Consider the following 23655-nt stretch of genomic DNA (forward strand, 5'->3'; position numbering starts at 1 on the left):
AAAACAGCATGGTACTGGCATAAAAACAGACACATAGATCAACGGAACAGAATAGAGAGCCCAGAAATAAACCCATGTTTTTATGGTCAATTAATGTACAACAAAGGAGACAGAAAATACGAGGAAAAGACAGTTTCTTGAATAAATGGTGTTGGGAAAATTGGACAGATACAAACAGAATGAAACTGGACCACTTTCTTACACCATGTACAAAATAACTCAAAATGGATTACAGACTTATGTAAGACCTGAAATCATGAAATTCCTAGAAGAAAACACATGCAATACTCTTTGACATTGGTCTAAGCAATAGTTTTTTGGATATGTCTTCTTATGCAAGGGTGACAAAAGCAAAGATAAATAATTTGAACTACATCAAACTAAAAAACTTGCACAATGAAGGAAACCACCAGCAAAATGAAAAAAAAAAATGCTACTGAATGGGAGAAGATTCTTGCAAATGATATATCTGTGAAGGGGTTGATATCCAAAATATATAAAGAACTCATACAACTCAATAACAACAACAACAACAACAACAAAGAACAATCCGATTAAAAAATGGGCAGAGGACCTGAACATTTTCCCAAACAAGACATAAAAATGACAGGGACAACACAGATGGATCTGGAGGGTGTTATGGTACGTGAAATAAGTCACAGAAAGACAAACACCATATGCTCTCACTTATATGTGGAATCTAATAAACGAATGAACAAACAAAACAAAACAGAAACAGACTCATAGATACAGGGAACAAACTGGTGGTTGCCAGAGGGTAGAGGGGGCAGGCTGTTGAGAGAAAAACATGAAGGGAATTAAGAGGTACAAACTGCCAGTTATAAAATAAACACATTACGGGGATGTGATGTACAGCGTAGGGAATATAGTCAATAGTATTGTAATAAATTTGTATAGTGACAGATGGTAACCAGACCTATTGTAGTGATCATTTTGTAATGTATAAAAATACTGAATCACTCTCTTGTATACCTGAAACTAATATACTACAATATTGTATGTTAATTATAATTAAAAAAACTATTTAAATTATCTGTAAAAACATGTACTTAATTTTACCAAATTTTGATTTCAAGTTTACCATTTAAAATTTCTATAATGTTATTATGAAGGCTGCAATGAGCAGTGGGCTTCTTATAAACCTTGATATTTTATTAGATTGCTAAGTGATCTATAGCAAATAATTTAACCTGCCTGGGCCTGTTTTCTTCATCTGTTAAGTGAGGTTAGAGATAATGAACAAAATCAGTATCTTTATCAGAATGAAATGAGATACAATATGTGAAGGAACTTTGAAATATATGTGAAATTATATGTAAATTATTATAATTGAAATTCCATATTCTTTTTACATTTAATCTGATTACAAATTCCAGTTATGGAAAAACTTTCAGGACAAATGAATCTTTTGTATCAGTAACTAACTGAATTTATCCATTAATGGCTGTTCTTTGCAACGTATCTACAGAAAATTGTTACAGCTTTTGATTTATTAACACAGTAACAGTAGAATCAGGCTCATTGCATTTGGCTAAGATATCGGTGAGATTCATAGTTGAGAACACTGATGGATTTCTGTAAATCCAGACATATGGAGAGAAAAGGAGTTTGTGAAGATATTGTTATGTGCGAAGAGAGTGAAATAAAATTAAAGTGAGGATGAATACAAAAGCCTAGAGCAGGGAGGGCAAACATATGATATGATGTCACTACTCCTTGCCTTCCTCAACCTCTCCCCAACTCAATCCCCAAGCACACACAGAAACCACAGCGGTCTTTTATGAAGAGCCTGCATGGGGCTTCACAATCATCTCCAACTTAGAGTTTAGGAAATCATTACCACTTGAATACAGTAGTTACATGAAGATGTCCCATGAGATGAAACAGAATCATTATTTTTATCCTAGGACATCAAAGGTGATTTGGAATGGAGAAGACAGAATCATTTTTTAAAACAGTATTGCTGTAACTCTCTAAATTGCATCAGTGACATATATTTTGAGCATTATAACACATGTAGATAATTATATCATATTTAAATTAAATAATGTAGATAATGTAGATAATTAAATCATATTTTAAAGGCTAAATTGTTAAAGGGAAAATAACATTTGGCATTTTATAATCAATAGCTTCAAACACACTTCTCATATATACCAACGCACTGCCTGGTATGTGGCAGATAATCAGATGAATATCTGTTGAATGAAAAAATGACAGTTTGATTAGGTTCCAAAAGCTGCTTTGAATCAAGTAACTTTCGACATGGCATACTTAAAGGTAATGGCAGTGGAATATTTTTCTTTTGTAAATCATTTTATCTCTAGTCCCTAGCATAAGGCTTGGCACAGGGTAGCCACTCAATGTCCACTGAGGAAATAGAACAGGATCACTGATCTATTATGCAAGGGAAAGAATATTTCTGAAGTAAAATTTAGGATGCGCAGGAAATGAAAGATCCCATATTCTACCGTGTCTTAATTTGTGAGTCAGTCCTTGAAATAAAATGCCATAGTAGTTCTTACTGGGTTTTAAAATTATCGCTTTCATTCCCACTTGGTGTCATTTTGATTTGTCTGTGAAGTTCTGTAATCCTGAAGCAACGAGATTTCAAAGCAAAACAGGAATGGGAACAGTGGTGATTAAGTGAAGAGAGATGATGTAAATAATCAGCACAGTGTTAGGTATGGAGGGGAACAGAAAAGAGGAAGAAACAGTCTCTGGTTTTAAACGTAATACAAAAGGGGACTGGGCAAATTAGACAGAGGGAACAGTACACTGAAACACTTTCCTAAAGCAACCATCCCTAAGTATGAAGAATGACGAGAAGGATAGGATGGTCAATAAATGTCAGAAGAAACAAAGAGCACCCCAAGAAAAATGAGGAAAGGCCACAGAAGGAAGCGGAAGGTAACGGAAGAGAAGTTTCACTGACTCCAGGAATATAGATATTGAAAGGTTCCTATCATCTATTGTGATCCAATCCCCACAACTGATGAATAAGCAAGAGGTTAAGTGACTTGCCCCAGGGCCAGCTACAAGGTACAGAGTTGAGGCTTCTAACACAGCACCATTACCTCTGTACCCCACCTGCTACCCACCAGGAGGGAAAAGGCGAGACCTTAGCATTCTTAAAATTCCATGAATGCTTGCAACAATAGTCCGAATAATACACAGTACATTTTGGGGGGCTTTATTAATTATAGCACAAATATAGTGAGTAATTTGGCATTCACATTCATTCTGTAGCTATTTTGTAACAAAATTAAAAATGAATCATTTAGAATTAAATTACTGAAAATTTAATGTTAAGAACCAAATTCTGTGTTTACCTAAGATTGATTTTTTTCCCACATAAACTGTAGAAAATTTCCAACAAATAAAACGTAGATCTTAGGTAATATTTCTGAAGTCAGAAGAAAATCACTTTAATGGAAGGTACTGTGTGAATCCCAGCTTGGTATATCATGAAGTGTAATATTTGTTTTTTTTTTTTTAATCATTCAAACAGCAAATGGTGATCAACAAACCAAATTGCATGTAGTAACATGATGACTCAAAGGATTCCTTAAACAGAAGTATAGTTTAGTAATACATAAAGAACAATAATGCAAACTAGCTTTAGTCATAAATCAAATGAGCATTCTTTATTCAAGATAAATTTAATATTATAATTGATAAAGTACATAACTGTCAAAAAAGGCTCAGAACTTGGGGAATTTTGAGCCTGAAGTTATTAGATAAAGAGTCTTACTAGCAAAATACTAGTGCCGAGCTTATGTTAGCGACTACGGAGGAGAGGTTAAGTTCTGGATGGCTGACAGTGTGTGCCCTGAGGATTGCATGGCTGGCACTCGATGAATTTCTGTGGTTTAGGGGTGATAATGGTGAGCAATGAGGAAAGATCTTAAATAGTGACAGGCACTGGAAAGGAAAAAGAGTAATTGCTTAGTATGTCACTGAACTGGATACACAACAACTCTTTCACTAAATATTTTCAACTCAAAAATTATTCCTCTTATTGAGAAAACATTTCTAATCTTATAATGGAGATCAAAGGAATAATGAGATTCAATTTTAAAGAATTTTCCTTGAAGTAAATATTATCAGTACTTTGCAGATCATTAAAGAAAGAGCTGGGTGCTACAAAAATTATGAAATTATTTAAAATTGTTCTAAATAAATAGCATTTGTCTGAAAAAGTCATATACATTCATATTATGAATTGTTAAATTCATAAGACGAAGAAAGATTCAGTTACCATTATCCGAGAATCACTATCAACTAGTTTTTGTGTTAGTTCCAAGATAATTTAGGCCAAGAAAAGGTACATTTTTTTCTATGTCAAAAATCATAGGCATAATACTCATAATTATAGCATTTCCGTTTATTTAGATGGGTATTGCTTGTAGGATTTAATGCTTTATTAACTTCTTAAAAATTTTAATAACAGAGGCAGAGAAATTAAAAAACTTTTGAAAAATAGAGTATTAAGAATATTTTTTGGGTTTGGGTTTTTCTTACTGCCAAAGATTTTGAAAAGAGCGTTTGAAACACTCCATTTGCAGAAAATGCATTTTTATTTATGCCTATATCCTCCCCAATTATATATCTTTTCTTTTTTTAAAGGGGGGGTGGGGCAGAGAGAGAGAGAGAGACTCTTAAGCAGGCTCCATGCCCAGGGCGGAGGCCAACATGGGGCTCGATCTCACGACCCTGAGATCATGACCTAAGCCAAAACCAAGAGTTGGACACTTAACTGACTGAGCCACCTAGGGGCCCCCAAATTATACTTCTAATAAAGCTGCTTTAAAAGTAAAGTTTCATATTGGACTCAGCAAAGATTTTGAAAGCATTTACTGAACATTAACTCTGCCAAATTCCAGACAAATTTCCAATCTACTACATAAGTAATGAGAAAACAATTCTAGAATGTACATAGGAAAAATCTATAGACATGCCATGATTTAAGCTTAACTGCCCTGGTAATTCTAACCTCAAACCTTAAACAAACAAACAAACATACAAAAAGTGTCCCTCTGGAATCCCCTAGGTCTCATAAGGAATAAAGGTTACCTTTCCTTGTAACTCAGAGGAAAGCTTCCAGGACCAGATATATTTCATTTGCAGCCCCCCAAAGATTATAAGGATTGCTTAATATAAGCAAAATTGCTTTGCAATTGTAAATCTTTTTTTTTTTTTTTTTGAGTAGGCACCACACCCAGTGTGGAGCCCATCGTGGGGCATGAAGTCACAACTCTGAGATCAAGACCTGAGCTGAGATCAAGAGTTGGAGGCTTAACCAACTGAGCCACGCAGGTGCCCTGCAAATATAAATCTTTTCACATGTGAGAATTATAACAACACAGGATATAAGGATTATACTTGGAGAGCTAAGTAGCGATAACTATAAACCCATTATTGATAGGAGAAAGGAGATATCTTGCTTATTTAAAAAATGGTTGAGAAGAAAGTAGACTGGTCGTGGCCAGGGGATGGGGCGGAGGGATAGGTGATTGTTCAATGGGCTTAGAGTTTCAGTTTTGCAAGATGAAAAAGTTCTGGATGTTGGTTGTACAAGGCGAATATACTTAACATTAATGAACTGCATATTTAGAAATGGTTAAGATGGTAAATTTTATGTTATGAGCTTTTTTAAAACCACAATTAAAAAAAAGAGTTGAATTAGATCAGAAGAGTGAGGTATTCAGATTGACTAAGGATATTTTTTGTACTCCCAATAAATTGTGAGTTTATATTTAAAAAAAAATTGAGAAAAGTCATTTGAGACTTGGAGGGTCAACTTGTAAGAAAGTGAAAGACAAATCACCTATGGACTTGACTCAGGCTGGAAAGACAGAATATTTTGGTTTTGAAATCTTGAATTTTGAAATGTAACCAATGGTTACATGTCCAAGTAGTTTGAATTTGATCATAGGAGGTGGGGGAGAAACTAGCATTCCCAGGGATCATTGCCCAGAAAGCTAGACAATATGATAGTACAAAGTCCTAGATTAAATACTTGGATTTATGTATTTTGCCTCTCTATGTTTACAGTAAGCCCTAAATATTACTTGTTGATAGGATAACCAAAAACATTGTTTTGGCTGACACTATTAAAATCTAAATAATTCCAGCTGGAAAGATGATATGGAAGAAAGAATGCCAGTCTAAGGCCACGACAAAGAAGGGCCTCCACACCATTCAGAAAGAGCAAGACAATAATGACAATTTCCGAACTCTACTCTGGACCAACCGAATCAGAATCTCTGGGGGTGGGGACCAGAACCTGCATGTTTAATATGCTATGTACATGAATGTTTGAGAATGACCAGACTAAATTTTAAAGAGAGAAACCTGTCATTTTAATGGCAGTTAGAACTCATTAGAGGCAAATACACAGTTTAAAGATATTCTTGATGACACCATCGTGGCCATGATTCTTTGAGTTCCTTAGAGGCACATCAGAGAATCTCTACTGTTTTAAAGGAGGGATTATTGGATTAAAACAATCTCTTTGAAATATTAGAAGAGATATTCTTAAGCGAGTCAAATGGTAGTCTGTGTTGCAAGAACCAGCTGTCTGGCTAACCTTGAAATTTTTAGAGCTATAATGAGAACTTTTATAGCTCTAAAGCAGTGATGACAAATAGCAAATATTTGGCATGAATGTTGTTCTTCTCTCTTTCCCTATAGACGCAGATTTCAAATTCTCAACATAGCACTTTAGGGCAGCCAATCAATTGTAGTAACAAACAAGATGAAACCAATTTGTCAGTACTTCTCTAGGGGTATGTAGGGGGTGTGTGTGGGGGAGATTGGGTTCTCTTTAAAATTTTACACACACACACGTACGCACACACGTGTAATATTCGTGCAGAGTAAAATTCACTTAGCTAAATATTTAGAAATGTGTAATGCAGATATAGTTTATAGACTTTGGTTTAATATATTTTGACTTACTCAGCTCTCTAAAAGGTATTATTATTTGTCCACCGAAATTTGGAAATGTTATAGTATCATGACAAAGCATAAGATGCCTGAAAGAAGGACAAGAAAAAGTGGACCCTGCAAGTCAGAACTGAGTTTCATATTGGTTCATACTAGATCCCTGAATTTAGATATTATTGCCATGGCTACCCTTTTGCCCTATATAAAGCCTTGAAACTCTCCGGGAGAGACTCACATATATTATTTGTAGCAAGAATCAACCTACTTGGAATCTTGTTCTTAAGATGAAATAGCAAACCATGTTGTTTCTTTCCATCTTAAATTAGTAGTGCAAGAAAAAATAGAGAAGGAAAATATTATTTGATTGCTTCAACCTTTAAACAAATTTAATCTAGATTTTTACAAAAACTTTGATAATATCCAATGATTTGGTTTTCTAATTTACTGTACTATCACTTATGTCTTTCCAAATAAACCTGTAGCAGGTACTTTTGAAAGAGCAACGTAAGTACCATGTTCATTCCTTCATATGGTTGTTTCTGAAAAAATATGATTAAAAGTGAAGAATTTCTTATGAAAATCATAAAAGATAGACTTAATTTTGCAGGGCAAATCTCATGAAACCTATCTTAGCTAATTCATTTAATTAGTACAGCTCATAAATATTTGAAAATATCTCTTATGTTGTGTTGGCAATAACAAGGGATGGGAGCAAATGATTTTTTTCTTAACATGTTTTCAGAATAATACTAGAAAAATTGAAATCATACTTCTTTATCCAACTTGATACATTAACAGAAGACCTGAATACAAAAATTCCAAGTATTCCCAAGAAATCCTGTCTTTCAGAGCTGAAAAGAATCTTAAGGTAATAACAATCCATTTTTTTTTCTGCTTTATTAATTCCCTTTTCACATCCTAAATTAAGTGCATGTCTATTCTCTGCCTTAAAAAATTTCAGCAACAGGGAAGCAACACTACTTCTTGAAGTCTGCCCTCATGTTGAGCTGAAATTTCCTGTAAATCTCCTATAGATCTTTATTCTGCCCGAAGCTTCCTCAGATTATAATTCTAAGACTTAAATTTTTTAAATCCAAAATTTAAATTGTAGTTAGAATACAAACAGGACAGAGAATTTAAAAAAAAAGTTATACTGCTCGTAATGATCTTTTTGACTTGGTGACTATCTCTGTTACGTTCATCTTTTTCACAATTAGGAATTCATTCATTGTTTTGGAGCACTAATCATCGAATGGGTAGTAGTTGGAAAGAGAAGTTAATGAACTTGCAGAACAACCAAATGTGTATATATGAATGATCTAGTATTTCTGATAAAATGCAATCCACTGGAATGACAGCTATTAAGGTTATGCCATATATATTAACTATATAGATTTATATACAAAATATTGTTTTATTAATTTTGATCAACTCATTAATTATAGAATGTCCACAGGTTAGCAAACATAATATGAATTATTCTTAAGTATGTTAGTTATGTTTTCAAATATGCTCAATGAGCATCCATGGGAAGTATCTCTAAATTTAAATCAATGGGTCCCACTGTTAATTTGAAAAAAGTACCATAAATACATTACAGTACATATATAGTTCCTCTATCCTATACATATAGATAAGACACAGGAAGAAGGTGAAAACATATGCTTTTAAAAAAATTAGTATATTTCTTATCATTTATATATATCTCAAGAGACAATCAGCATTTTAAGCTTTAGCTTTTATTTTCTGTTTACTTGGCTAACTTTAGTAATTATGAACCATTTGAGCTACATGACATATGTCATAAAATTTAAAATTGAGGGACAGAACTAATTCTAAGATCCCTTCAAGTCTTAATATTTAATATTCACTAACAGTTGTATTAATAACTGTTGAGTATAGAAATAATTTACTTTCCTTTACTAAGATTTATGTTATTTAATAAATTAAAAATATGCTTCAGTCTCCATAAATTTGAATGCTAAGCTTTTCATATAAAAATTCATAATTGTTAATCCCTATCAGAATTATCTCAAGAGTACTGTCAAAAAATCAAAGAGAAGAAAGTTATTGAATGTAATGAAAGGATAAAAAGAGAAAATGATTTTTACCTAAAGCTTAGTCAATTTATAAAAAATACTGTTTTAGATTTGTAAATTTCTCAAGGCAGAATGAATAGCTCTGAGTCTTCTTTCTACCAACATGCTACAGTTATTTTGACCACATTTCCCCTTCACTGTCTTTTGTAGCTAAGGTAAAATCACATCAACATACAGCAGTGCTTCTTAAAGTGTGGTCCCCATTTTAGCAGCATCAGCTCACCTGGGAATATGTCAGAAATGCATATATTTGATCCTCTCCTCACCACCCCAGACCTACAGACCATAAACTCAGGAGGTGGGGCCAGCAATCTGTGTGTTAACAAACCCTCTGGGTCATTCTTAATCACACCAAAATTTGAAAACCACTGGCCTGGAGTCACGGAGAAAAATGTTTATCTGTAAATAGGGTAGTCATCTCAGTTTATTCTGCTGGGGATAAGGAAAAGAGGAGGAAACTTGGTAATGAAATATGAAAATAAGTGGAGTGATATAGGAAGAGTAAGAGGGTAAAAAGAGTTACAAGAAACAATAAACTTTTCACTAATATTGACAAGACTTATTTCCAAATCAATTCAACATGACCAGTTGATTTTGGTTCATGAAAATGAAATTGTAGATCCATGGTAAATAGTAATTTGTCTCCTCTCTCCCCTTAAGGGTTAAATTGGGATGATCCATCTATATTCTCATCATCTGATCTCTTTTCAAAATTACTGACATTTGTTTAAAATAGTTGGTTGAGATGAGAGGTTCAATCTGTAGACTATACTAAAGATCAAATAAGTTGTATTTATTAGTACTGAATTTCAACGAACTAGATGAACCCTTACATAAGGAGTGTCTCCTGGTGGCACCTGCCCCATACACAGGGATTAGTTTTGGATAAAATAACTCCTAGTAATCTGAGGCAGATTTACCAGTGGTGTTCGAAGGTAGACTGTGCTTTATTAGTCAGAGGCTTACATTTTGGAGTATGTCCTCAAGATAGTTTGGCCTAATTGAATGAGTACAATCTTTGGCTTGGTGTCAATTTGGGTTCAAATATATTAGTTCTGAAATACTCAACCAGTTTTGGAAATCTCTGGAAAATCATATTAAAATGGGTTGGTAATAGGGTTGCTATAAGGATTAGACGAGTTACAAGGGGTTCAGCAATGCCTAATATATGATAGGTTTCAGTAAGTAATAGTGGTTAGTAATAATAAATCTTGATCGACTCTTCCTTTGTTACCACCTTCTCTTTAAAAACGGTCATGGTGCAATTTTCCTAGAGGCTAAACTCATTTCTGAAATTACCTGTCAATTATGCTAGTCAAATTATTTCCTGAAGATCCATTGTGTACTGAAAAGTTGGATTAACTGAACTTTCAGCCCCTATCTTCGCAAGTGAAATATTTCTATTCTACCACATTCCTAAACTGCTGTATAGAAATGTGGTAGGAGTGTTGAGATTGAGTGACGTAGTAGCCCGTCTTTCTTCATCTATAGATCTAGTTCATAGGCGATTCCTTTAGCCTTTCTCTATTGTGTTTCAATTGTCACCTAAACAAATAAATAGGATGGAGTGGGGCCATGGGGGTAGTGGGAGAAATTAGTGTTCTAACCCGCTTCTAACAGGGTACAGGGCATGAGAGGGGGAAAAAGAAGGGAAGAAAATTATGAGTGATGGAATTTTAGAACTCAATTTTTCTATATGACTATAGCATGGTTTACCCTTTCTGGAGAAGAGCAAAAGATAAAATTCCATAATAAATTCAACTGAACTTTCAAACTATTTTATCCAATTGAGATTCTAGACTCTCAATCATTGGTATAAATCACACTGCTCGTCTGAAAAACCGAGAAATAAAATACAGCAGCTTCTGAAGCAAATTAGCAAATGATAAGGGTTTTTTTTTTTTTTTTTTTTTTTGTATCTAGGTGTCTTGTATACATCCTTATCCTTACTTCTAAATTATTATCTTATGGTTCTGCTGTTTTATTTGCTGGGTAGTTTTGGCACTTACGTGTGTTCTTTTGGTAAAGTTGCTGAGAATGTTTGAAATGAGAAGCTAAGGACAATTTCTACAAAATGACAAGGGCAAGTAACGGCCCAACTAAACTATTCTCTCATATCCCACTTAGACTTCAAGCAACACTGAAGAAGAAACAACCAAGAACCTAAAATGTATCTGTTATTTTTAAGAAGAGGGAGGAGAAAAACATTACAACGGCCAATTCACTGGATAGAATTTGTGGAGAACTGACCAACCAGACTGCTATTGTGAACCACCACCAGGCTAAAAGCTGTTTTAGTATATGGAGTATGTCTGCAATGGAATTTTATGTGCACAGATATTTTTGAAATTAATAAAATACACATTTCAAAATACACTTTGGTTACTCTGAAGCACTGTCTTTGATAAACAAACGGGCACGAAAAAGAGAGGTCTAGGGGGAGAGGTCTCTCTTTTCCCTGTGCTCTATTGAGAGTGGTAGTAGCACACTTGTCCACTGGAGGATTGGGGCACTTAAATAAATGCATCTGGGACAAAAATCCTTGTGTGTTCTTCTCTTCCCCTTCAATCATCAACCTTGGTAGTTTCTCAAGGCTAAAAACAAAACAAACAAACTCATTATGATGTTTTATCTTTGCACAGCCTAGTAGTTACATGTCCTCTAAAGTAGAACCCTACTGTTCACAGTTCAGTGCCCTTCCTGATTTCCTTTGTTAAACATCATTACTTGTAACATACTATGTTCAACAGACCAAGGAAATAGAGGTCAAGGGTAGTACTTCATTCTCAGGGGTCCCTGTAGTAATAGTAGCAGTGTATTATTTAGCAATGTAATTTAAGATTATTTCAGGTACGATGACATTTCAGGAAATGATGTTATTTTTAAAATTCTTTTGCCATGCACAATATAAGAAGTGACCACAGAATGTGTAGAAACAAGTGATGCTTCCAAGGATAAGACCTCATATAGGTAATAAAAATATTTCTATAAAATTTAAAGCATAGGATAGTCACGTAGTTAGTGTATAACAATTTGATCTCAAAAAGGACTAGGAACAAAATTTCATTTTGTGTGGCTCAAGAGATACATACATGGGATAAAAAACTGCCACTTCTGCATGTTCTTTGGGTATCATCACAGATTGCTGCATTATTACAGTTGTTTTTACTATAAAGAGAGACTGTCTTACACTTTCCAATTCTGGTATTCTCTGCTTTTTCTTTCACACTCCATTAATACAGAATTTTAGAAGTTTAGAGTGGGAGGGAACCTTAGCTTCTAGCATGATCTTGTTCATTTTTTTAAAGATTTTGTTTATTTTATTTTTAGAGAGAGTGAGCGGGACTGGGGAGAGGGGTGGGGGGTGGGGGAGAGAGGGGAAGGGAGAGAATCTCAAGCCGACTCTGAACTGAGTGTGGAGCCCTACATAGGGCTCGATCTCACAACCCTAACCTGATCTGAGCTGATACTTAACAGATTGAGCAACCTAGGAGCCCCTTGTTCATTTTTCATAAAAGGAAGTCATCCTACTGAAGTTAAATGGTTTGCTGAGAGGCCATCCACTGGCAGAATTAGGTCTTACTATTCTTTCTCAAATGATCTTTTAAAGGTTAAATAAGTAGGGATTTAGTTTTGAGAATGTCTTATTTCTCCCATTTCAGTTATACCGATTTCCTTTGTTATAGGCAAACAAAATAATAAGCCACGACCTTTCTCTTCTCTTCTACTTATACATTTGCTACCTCTAGGCAAGAACCTCATCAGATCCACAAGAAATAAAATCCTGAAGAATATGTACTATACTACAGAACCATTTTCTCTAAGAAAAATAAGATACTAAATATTTCTGAATATAGGCATCTCAAAAGAAAGTCTGTCTTTAATCAGATCAAATAAAGCAAACAGGTTTATACCATCATTTTGATAAAGACAAAAACCCACAAGAGGATTTTTCCCCCCAATCTTACAATTAGAGCAACTCTAACTTTTAACTACTATGAACATTTTTCTTAGGGATTACTTTCCCTTTTCTTTACCCCTATTATTTCCTGAAAATTTTGAATAGAATAACATAGAAACTAAGTATACAAGGGGGAAAATTGAGAGGATAAGCAACTCCTATTCAGTCTTAGAAATAAGTCAACAACAGAAAAGAAGAAACTTTATATTTCATTTAAATGAGTATTTTCTTTATATTCACATCACTAACTAACTTCACTGTAGCAGCACTAATTTCATTATGAGTCAAGTTTTTATTCACTGGGAGATGTCACTGGCCTCAATAAGAATAAGCGATTTCTCACAAAGGATTTTTGAAAGAAGATAGTTTGGAAAACATAATTTACCAGAAAGTACTAACATGGGCAACTCCTTGATTAAGGATGGGAAATTCCTAATTTTTTTTAGCCTAAATTTAAGCAAAACTCATTCCTGCAGGAGAATTTACCTTCCTTTTGACCCCTTTCTTTAAATAAGAAGCAAAACATATAAACCATTTTAAGCTTGAACAAGCAAATACCTGGAGATTTTAACCATTGTTATAGATTCTGCAAAGGATGATGAGTTATTGATCATTAAAAGAAACAAACTTTTATGCTTTAAATATATATGTTTAAGAGGATTCTGTCTTCTAACAACTCTCTCATTTTACAAACAGAAAATCATGCCACCAATTATGGAGATAATATTCTAAAGTTTAAACCAATGCTTGAATTTTTCAAACCTTTTAACATTTTCATAAAATTTACAGATACAAATCCATTAAAAAAAATCCCCCCCAATCCTCATATATTTTAAGGTATTTCTAACAGTACTGGATCTTTTACTCTGGTTGATTTGATTTATAACTAGATAGTATCCTTCAGGGTTCCAATATGGAACTTTCAATTTGTCAGATAATTTTTTCTTGGTGGTTATTAGAAAGGTGACTTTAAAATACATGCTTGATGTGAATGAAAAGAGAATAATGATTTTTTTGGACGGGGGAGGTTTTGAAAAACTATTAAAGCATTATACTCACTTCATTTTAAAAAACAACTTACTGTTTTATACTCTTCTAGCAGAGAATGGGGATGGTTTAGTTGTAGTTGAAACCTCATAGCCCCAAAGTTTTCATCTCTCTCCAAATCATCGTAGTACCCCTTCTGGTCCCAAGGACATCTGACAGACTCTGAGTCCTTCTGTGGGGGAATGAATGCTTTAAACAATCAGGACTAGTGTTACCCCTTTTGTGTAGTGATGGATTTGACTATAAGTTGCTAAAGGCATTATTCATTAATAACCTTATCATCATAAAGATAAAGCTCATGTTAACAAATCAAAAGATTTCAACAGTCATAGCATAACCTTTCACTATAGTTCTAGTACTCATTTGCTCTCATAATGGCAAAGTCTTTGGATAAAAGTAAGATAATAGCAGAATTAGTAAAAACTTGACTGAAAGTGATAATTTGTTAAAGCTTTTAAATATGGGTGTTTTTCATTGGAGAATATAGTTAAGCTAAAATAACACTTGGTAAAATAGCTTAGTATCTTGCCAGTCCTGAACCATATTACTTCAGGAAAAAGACCAATATTCTTTTGCGGGAAGGAAGACGGGAAGACAGGAAGGGCAAGGTGGTTAGGTTAGGAAGGGAAAATAAACATTTATACATTTTAAATTAATATATACATATATTTGCATTTTAAGTAAATATCAATGGGATTCATTTAAAATTTCCTTGAGGTTCCCGTGGTGTAATAATATAGTTCAAATTAAGTGCTATGTTAACTAGATCAAGTATGGTATCTGAATAAAAGGGAAAAAATTAATTTAAAATGACATCCAAAATTGATACTACTAGGTACAGGACAGTGTATATATTTTCATTTGTATGTGCAAAAAGAATATATTTATATACACATATGCTTGTATATTCAGAGTAACTCTAGAAGGATACACAAGAAATTGGTAACACTGGTTGTTACTTTTCACTAACTGTAGCATTTAAATTTTGTACCATATATATGTTTTCCCTATTCAAAAATATTGATTAAAAACCCACTACTAAAATAAATTTAATTTTAACAATCATGTCAAATTAAGAAAAAAAGACTAATTTTTTTACATTATACAAGAAAATATACTAACGCATATATTGTTTTTCCAAGATCCACCTACATAAATTTTGTTATATTTACTTTCTGACAGTAACTGTGATCCAAAAACTCAAATTTCACATGACCTTAACTTGGGAAAAACACATTTTCCCTGTACCTCATTGCTAGAGTACTGTGGAGTATGGGTTGTCTCACGAGCATGCTAACATCTTTACTCTCTTCCTCCAATGGGTTAGCCATTAGCCACCATTTCTCTATGAAATTCAAGAAATCTTTAAGGAAACTTCAGAAGGACTTTAAGAATCTTACTTGGCAGTGATAAATATTATACCTGTATTATTCTGTTGGCATAGAATCAATTTTAACTTCTCTCTGTGGTTTACTTTAGATTTTATCCTGCCAAAGATGTTTGGTGTTTTGGTAATGACAGACTTCTAACTATGTGGTGACTAAGCCAAGCCCTTACATAAAGCTTGGAATAGGATTTTATAAATAGTTCCAATGAAAGACATTTTGAAATAAGCAGGGGAAAAAAATCTCACACTTATAAAAATTATTTTCAGAACACCACTTAAAAGTTCAAATTAAGTCCTAATCTCTTAAATATTAAAATAAACCATAAAACAAAATCTAAAGGAGTGATAGTACATACATCAACTTTCAATGGTAGCTGCTTATTAAAAATGAGTGTCTGAGGGTGTATTCCAATTTCATCCTCTCCAAATTGTGCAGCTCAGATAAATGTTTATTTTACTGAAAATATTTGCAAAATTACAATATAAATACATGAATATATTAAGATAGAATGACTATATATAATGTATTCTTATCCATATATATAAAATGAATGCAGTAAATATAGCATATTCTCAATGAATTATTAGTACACAGTGTTTCTTAGTAAAGTACATACAACCTATTATTAAGCAACAATTATCTAGTTTTCAAATGTACATCTCAGGAAGTTTTTAGGATGAAAGGATACACTAAATCTCCCAATACCCTTTTTGGTTGGTGAAAGTTAGTTCTGCAAATTTTGAAATAATACTATGTTTATTTTAGCAGTGGTTCTTAGGCTCTTTGCATTTTCCTAATTTGAAACTTTATTTCTTTAGTCTGGGTGTTTTCTTAATGAGGCCCTATCAGCCAACCATACTTTTAATTCTAATACAGTATCATGTACTGTCTTTTCATTAGTCACTTTAACACACATCAACAATGAAACAGAATTATTAAAATTTTTTTATCTGCACAAATTCCCAAAATTAACTTTCAGGGTATTATGGGTATTACGGGGAGTCTCAACTACATAGAGTCTCAACTCTAATACTAATCTGGGCTAGAAATGGTTTTTTTTTTTTATTGATTTTAGGTCTTAAGAATACAAATATGAACTCTACTTGAAAAGTGTTTGTTAAATATATTGGGATTTGTTTCAAAAGCATCTTCTACCCTCCTCCATTACACCGATTTAATGGAAACTTGTTATTATAGCAGTTCCAACACAAACATCTGCATGCAAGAGATCACCCTACAGATTCTAACTACATAGTTATTGAAACACATCCCACCTGTCAAGTGGCATAAATGTACATCTTCTATATACAAAAGGTAAAGTGCATTATTAAATTAGTGAACTGACAGATTGTCTGCCTGGACCATATAGCTTTCTAATAGACAAATGTGAAATTCTCCCATTAGAACCAATTATTTCAAGAGGTTCCAACTAGCTTTTCCACCCTGTCATTTCTTTTTTGGCCATGCTCTTTAGTGCAAATAAGCTTGTGTTTGACTCAAGTTTAAGGGACATGGCAGTTTGGGGCTTTAACAAGGAAAATTATAAAATGTGGCAGAACTTTTAATCCTTTTATAATACATTGCATCTTTTGCATATAAGCAACAGACTAGTGCTGCTTTCAATTGCTAGGAGCACACTGCCAACTATTAGGAGGAACCCGTTTCCAAATTTCATACTATTAGCTTATATTATTACAGTTTTGAGTCTATACCACATTATACTTGGGTCATTATGTGCAAACATCATCAGTGTTTTAGAATTATACAGTGAACTAGTAATTTTGGTTACTAACTTGAATGCTCTTTTTACTTCTAACATCCAGTTGCCTTAAGAGTTTTAATGTCTTCAAGGCTGGGATCCTATTATTTTGAAGAATACCATGTACACTTGCAGCTTCATTTATGTTACAAATGACAATAAATAAAATGTATATTGCACAGATAAAAATAGTAGCTTATTTTATAAGATACATGGCAATACATGTCCTAATACCAGAGTTTTGAACTGGATCTTATTTGATTATGGCTAATGAATAATTGGGAATTTTAAGTATCAAAAAATCATGACATCATTTCATTTTTCAATGAACACATATAAAAAAGTGAAACAAAAGGACTGGTAGAAGGCTTAGTGATTCTAATGTATATTCAATTGCCAGTATATATGCATCTATCAATCTATAGCTTTGAGATGGTAATAACTTTGAAGTATACATACAATGTAGATTTGGCTACTAACTGATTCTTGACTTAAATAATTAATGCAAAATTAATATTTATATACAATGAATTAAAGATATTTATCTTTAAGTCTGACAGTATTGTGTATATGTATATATACACACATGTATGTATATATATAGACATAAACACTCAAATCTTATCAGACTAAAAACCAAAAAAGATTTAATGGATATAAATATTTTAGGAGGGAAGGTTTTAAGAGAGAGTATATAGTCATAGCAACAGTGATAGGAACACTCGAATACTGGAACATTCATCGCTCCAGTTTGCCAAAATCTGACAGGTTGATAATTATTAATAGGCACTATGATGGGCAGCAATAACAATCAGTAGTACAGTAATTCAAGTGCACATCACTCCTTCATATACCAAAAACTACTTTTTATCAAGTCTACAATAGTTATTTTACAGTTAGGACTGTTTAAAGATCCTTGCTACTTTTAGAGTCTCAACACCCACCATGTGCTATTAACTCTAGTACTAACATTATCTTCTAACCTTCAGTTGTTCCATAGTAATCCAGATGGTCCACAATTATAATGAACTAATGAGATTCCTTCACACTACTTGAGGAAACATGAAATACAATCTGAAAACCAATACCAGCATATATGTCTGGGTTACTGATTGCTTGTTTTTAAATAAGATAAGCTGGTAATACTCTTTTCTTGACTCACAAAGTTCTCTTAGTGACCTTACTTAAATGGATTTGGGGACAAACTGCTGAAGGAAAAAATTATTAAAATAATTTTGAACTACTTATAACATATAAAAGGAGAGCTACATTCTGATCTCAATCCATGCAGCCAGCTCTCATCAATGAGAGCTATATTTGGGGGTTGAAATCAGTGTCTGGCTCTTAAACATGATTATATGGACTTATTGTGTGGGAGGTGAATAAAGCCAAGATAAAAGACAATAATTTCAATCAGAATAAAATGCAGCTCAACAGATAAAATTCCAGTCAGTTAATACAGGGTGGGTTGGTACACATATACACTATATCCACTTGTTTAAAAATTGCTTAGGTGTTGAAAAATTGCTGTGGCACTTCCTGGAAAGTAATTTTTAATTACTTTAAATGGGTGAGTCTTGTGTAAAGTAAACCTTTTTAAGTATCATAAAGAGCACCTTGGAAAATGCCTGAATTTTCCTTTCAAATATGTTTATAACCAATCCTTAAATAATTTTCCCAGGCTGAAAATTTATATTCTAAGTGCTTTTTAGAAAAAGAGTTGATTTTTTTTTCCTGGAATTAAAATACCTGTAAAAGCCAGGTTTATATTGGAAGTGTTGACACTGTTTTAAGGGTAGCAAAAGAGCTACTAAAATGTATTATTACAGATGTATTTTTGTATCAGTTAACTGGTGCACCAACCCCTCTGAAATAGTGCTAAAGAAGAAGCATAAAATATAACACCTTGAGTCCATGATATATTTTGGGAAAAAAACTCTCACAACCTTCAAATTAGCATGAAAGGCTAAACCGCCAAGATTTCCATAGCAAAGCCATAGGATGAAGCCTCCCACTCAACAGCGATATAAAAGTAATTCCTCAAACTTTGGAATGTCAATAAAAATATAGGGTATAGTGAAGAGAGGTAAAGATGGGATTAGAATAACCAATTAAAACTCTCCCACGGCTTTGATATGGCAACTATAAACTGCAGGGTTACCACAAACTTTGAAATTATAGAATACTATCGGAGCTGTAAGATTTGATTCTTTCATGGTACTTTTTGATATTCAGTTATCCAATGAACTAATATGTTTCTACATGTTCTTGTATAAAGAAATATATTAATACTATACTTGAGGTCAATTTCTGTTTCTGTGGTAACTGCCCTACAGGTAAGCTTAGCAGCTTTTAACGAAGTAGGGGTGGAATACTTTCTCTGGGAACTGGTTAAATAGAAATTGACACTTCCATATTAAGTATACGTATATGTTCTCAGGATCATGTCATAGTGCAATGTAAATCTTAGTTATGGTATTTAGAAGGTCAGAATGTCATATTTTGTGCTGATTTGCATACTTCAATAGTCTGGAGCAGTTGAAGCAACTACACTATTTAGCTCTGGGAAGGCTGGAATTCCCATAAGAATTATAATGTTCTATGTATAACATGAGAATCAGACTCCTTGAAGTATAAACTATCGGAGGTATTACTAATAACAAAGGGCCAAAAAAAGAGGAAAAACTTCTTCAAATGATTATGGATCAGTACTTTTAGCCAATTTATGATTTTAAATTTTGCCTGATGGAGTTCAATTTCACTCTAGTCGAGGCATTCTTGTTCTTCACCACTGGCCCTTCTGCCATCCATTCTCTTTTCTTTATGGCTGTTGCAAATTTTCCTCATCTCTTCTTCATACTTGATAAAATTCTCCCCAAACCTTGTCCAAGCTTTGAATGGAACAGTAATAGTATTACGGTAAGGTGGCCTCACCTCACTTACCTTCAGGAAAATTCCATATTTATTAGAGCCCACATCAAAGTAGAACCTTTTATTGTCCACTCTGAAAGAAGTCCCCTCTGGGAGTTCAAGTGGGTCATCATCTTCACCTCTTCGTTCTTCTATGTCCCCTTCGCCATAGTCTTCAATGAGCTGAACCAAGGCATCACGAAACTCAATCATTCCTTGTGCGGGGAGCACAATAGTCTGTTCTTGGCCCAAACTGTGACCAAAATAACCTATCATGCCCGTCCCTCGCATCACGGTTTGTCTAATTCTTAGGAAGCGACCCCGTTGATTTTCCTTTAGGTCTAGATAATATTTCCTATTGTCCCTCTCTATGTAGTCTGTTTTGAGGACACTATGAGGGTGCTCTTCGGACCCTACAGAGACAGGTGGGGAGGGTGCCGAGTGCTTCTGTCTCCTCCTGGAGGCTTGATCTTTGCCGTGGCCATGCTCTTGCCGGTGGCCTTTCAGGCCCAGGTGGGCGTAATGCTCGATGAAGTCCCCTAGACAGTCCTTCAGCTCCGCTGCCACAGACAGGGACAGAGTCAGTTTACTCTTTCTGATATTGTCCTGCCGGCCTCTCCCTATCCAGACTTCGGCTATCTTTAGGAACCGGCCCCGGGAGCTTTGCTTTACGTCTAGGTAAAACCTCTTTTTCTGGATGTCCACTCGTTTGGAGGCCAGCTCCTGGATTTCGGCTGCGCCCCCAGCCTGATTAGGGGTGGCTGAAGCCGCGTAGTGGGGGTAGTGGGAGTGCTGGGCCTGGGGATAGAGTCTACTCTTGCTTAGGCCAGAGCCCCCTACATTCTTGCCTCCGCGGCCGCGGCCGCCGCCGCCTCCCCTTCGCCTGGCTCTTTCCATCTTCAGCTGCAAGTGACAAACAGACACACGGGGTGGGGTGGGGGAGGGGTGTTGAGAACAATCGCAGACGCCCCTCGGCCTGCGCTGCCCCCGCTTCCGCCCGGGACCCCCACTCCGGGCCGCGGTGCACGGAGCCCGCCGCCGCAGAGCCCGGCTCCCGCCTCTGCCCGACCGTCGGCGGCGACAGGCGGCGTCTCCCGGCTCTGCACCGCGCACAGAGCATCCCTCCGCCGCCCGGGCCTCCCGCTCGCCGCCGGGCCGCCAGCCTCGGGCTCCGCAGCCCCGGGGTCCCCAGCCAGCAAACACTCACATCGACACTGCCATCACCGCCGCTACCGATGCCCTTCACGACCGCCGCCGCCGCCAGCTCTCGGCCCCTCTGCTGCAGCCGCCGCAGCTGCTGCCCCCCGCCAGCTCCCCCGCCGCCGCTCGCACCGTCCCCCGCCGGAGCAGCCGGGCAGGGGCATCGCCTGCGGCGCCCGCCGCCGCCGCCCCTCCTGCGGCCGCTGCGGGGGCCGCCGCCTCTCTTCGGGCACCGGCCCGATACCCGCCGGGAGGGGAGAAGGGGGTGGCGGCAGGGGGCGGGCCGTGGACCCCGCCTCCTCCAGTACAGCCCGCTGAAGGGAAGAGAAGGTCTCGCGCTCTTCTTGGGGGCGCGCCGAGACCGAAGCCCAGAGCGCGGGGACGGAGCGTGAGTGCGAGATGACTGGACAGGTGCGAAGACGGGAATGAGGACGGGGGTGGCGAGAGTGTTCAGACTTCTCCAGGTTCCGCCGGGATGCAGGACTCTGGCGGCCCACCGGCGCCGGCATAGAGACTACACCTCCCGGAGTACTCAGCGGCAGCGAGAGTCCTTGCGCATGCGCGCCGCGTAGCCAGCTGGGCTTGGTGGCAGGGCTGCAGCGCCCCTCGAGCGGAGGACGGGGACGGGGGCGGGGCATCCGCCTTCCGGAGCCGATGTGTGCTGGAGGCGCCGTGACGCTGCGGCGTGCGCTCCGCAGCGCGGGAATAAAGTCTGTCGAATTGCTTTTTAGCCTGGATGCCTGGGTTCCAGGCCCTGCTGTTGTGGCGCTTCACAAGTCACCCGGCTGAAGGAGGAGGCCGGTTGAACTGACTCTTCTCAGGGTAACGTGTCCCCTCCACCCCTGTTTCAGCTAGCTCCAGACCCTGGGGAATCATTCGAGACTTCTCCGACTTTGGAGGTGCTCAGTCCGGCAAAACAGGCCTCTGGGCAGTGTGTGGGAGGTGCGTTAGAAACGGGTGTCCTCTGCCCCTTTCCACCTCCGGAGCATACAGGAAAGGGACCTGCCGCTGGCCTGGCCAGAGCTTCCCTCCCTCAGCTTGTGCCACCGGTTGCCTGTCGTGGGTCCTTAGGACTGGGCCCTTCGGGTCCAGCCTTTACTGCTGCAGAAAAGGGAGCCACTCCATATTTACACAGCGAAGTCCGGGGAAATAACCTGTTATGTGTAATTTAGCAGATGAAGTTGGATTTCTTGAGTTATTTATTTATTTTTATTTTTATTTCTTGAGTTTACATCCTTTAAATCCATAATTTTCTTTTTTTCGTGGCTGAATCTGAGTTGTTTTCTGTATAGATTTGAGTATGTGAAAATACCAGTCCCTATGGTATGAAATCCTTAGGATGCTTATTTAGCAGTCTGTAAGTCATGGTACTTAAGGTTTTGTATAATTTGGTATGTTAATTTTAGGGATATTGGGATGGATAGGGCAGTTTAGATTTTGATGTCATCGAATAGTGGTCTCCTTTTATTAATTCAACAAATATTTATTGAGCACTCCCCTAGGCTCTGGGGATACCAACAATGAACAAAAGGGGCACAAGTCTTTCTGCTTTTGGACCTTTCATTTTGGAGAGAGATAGACAGTAAGTCAAATGCCCCCAGTATGTCAGAAGGTGAAAATCCTTTGGAGAATAATAAAGAAAGAGGGATGATGACTGTGGGTGTGAGTAGGGAGCTGCAATTTTACAATAGCTTGTCAGGGAAGGCCTCACTGAAAAGGTAATTTTTGAGTAAAGAGTTAAAGGAAATGGGCGAGCTAGTTCTGTGGCCATCTGGGGGAAAGAAAGTGCAAAGGCCCTGCGGAAGCCTGTTGGTGTGTTCAAAGAGCTGCTGAGGAGGCCAGTAAGTTAGAGCAGAATGAAATAGTAACAGAAGAATTGTAGGAGATAAAATCGGACATGAAAGAGCAGGGGGCAGATGGTGTAGAACCTGGTAGGTTATTTTGAAAATTTGGGTTTTCATTCTGAGGGAGATGGGAAGCTCTTGGAGAGTTTTGTCAGGGAAACACCATCATCTGAATGATCTTTTTAAACAAAATAGTGGTAATATATATATAACAAAATGTGCCTATGTAACAATTTTTAAGTGTACAGTTCAGTAACATTAATTACACTCCCTATGTTGCACAGCCATCACCACTATTTTTTTTTTTTTAAGATTTTATTTATTTATTTGACAGCAAGAGAGCACAGGCAGGGGTAGGGGCAGAGGGTGAGGGAGAAGCAGGCTCCCTGCTGAGCAGGGAGCCCAATTTGGGTTGATCCCAGCTGGGATCATGACCTGAGCCAAAGGCAGATGCTTAACCCACTGAGCCACCCAG

At 36.6% G+C, this 23655-nt stretch overlaps 2 protein-coding genes across 6 annotated transcripts in view; one reads left to right on the forward strand and one right to left on the reverse strand.

Moving 5' to 3' along the window:
* PURG (purine rich element binding protein G) overlaps positions 1–21416 on the reverse strand; it is a 37264-nt gene extending 15848 nt beyond the window's left edge. The window contains exons 1-3 of one of the 3 annotated variants that reach the window (XM_088021393.1): positions 21344–21416; positions 20170–21039; positions 8329–8330 (exon numbers count right to left, since the gene is read on the reverse strand). In XM_088021393.1, the coding sequence (XP_087877519.1) occupies positions 8329–8330; positions 20170–21033 (866 nt within the window). In that variant the 5' untranslated portion in view covers positions 21034–21039; positions 21344–21416. Of the gene's footprint in view, positions 1–8328; positions 8331–19989; positions 21040–21343 lie in introns of those variants that run through there. The other 2 variants (XM_028087604.2, XM_028087601.1) reach the window with 2 other exon arrangements.
* Positions 21417–22013: 597 nt separating this feature from the next.
* WRN (WRN RecQ like helicase) overlaps positions 22014–23655 on the forward strand; it is a 145847-nt gene continuing 144205 nt past the window's right edge. For all 3 annotated transcript variants that reach the window (XM_028087591.2, XM_028087592.2, XM_028087594.2), the window contains exon 1: positions 22014–22158. The gene's annotated coding sequence lies outside the window, so the exon portion shown is untranslated. The remainder of the gene's footprint in view (positions 22159–23655) is intronic.

The sequence above is a fragment of the Eumetopias jubatus genome, unplaced genomic scaffold (assembly GCF_037043125.1).
Source record: "Eumetopias jubatus isolate StellerSeaLion01/CBP00866 unplaced genomic scaffold, mEumJub1_p1.0 scaffold_2, whole genome shotgun sequence".
In the NCBI taxonomy this organism is placed as follows: Eukaryota; Metazoa; Chordata; class Mammalia; order Carnivora; family Otariidae; genus Eumetopias; species Eumetopias jubatus.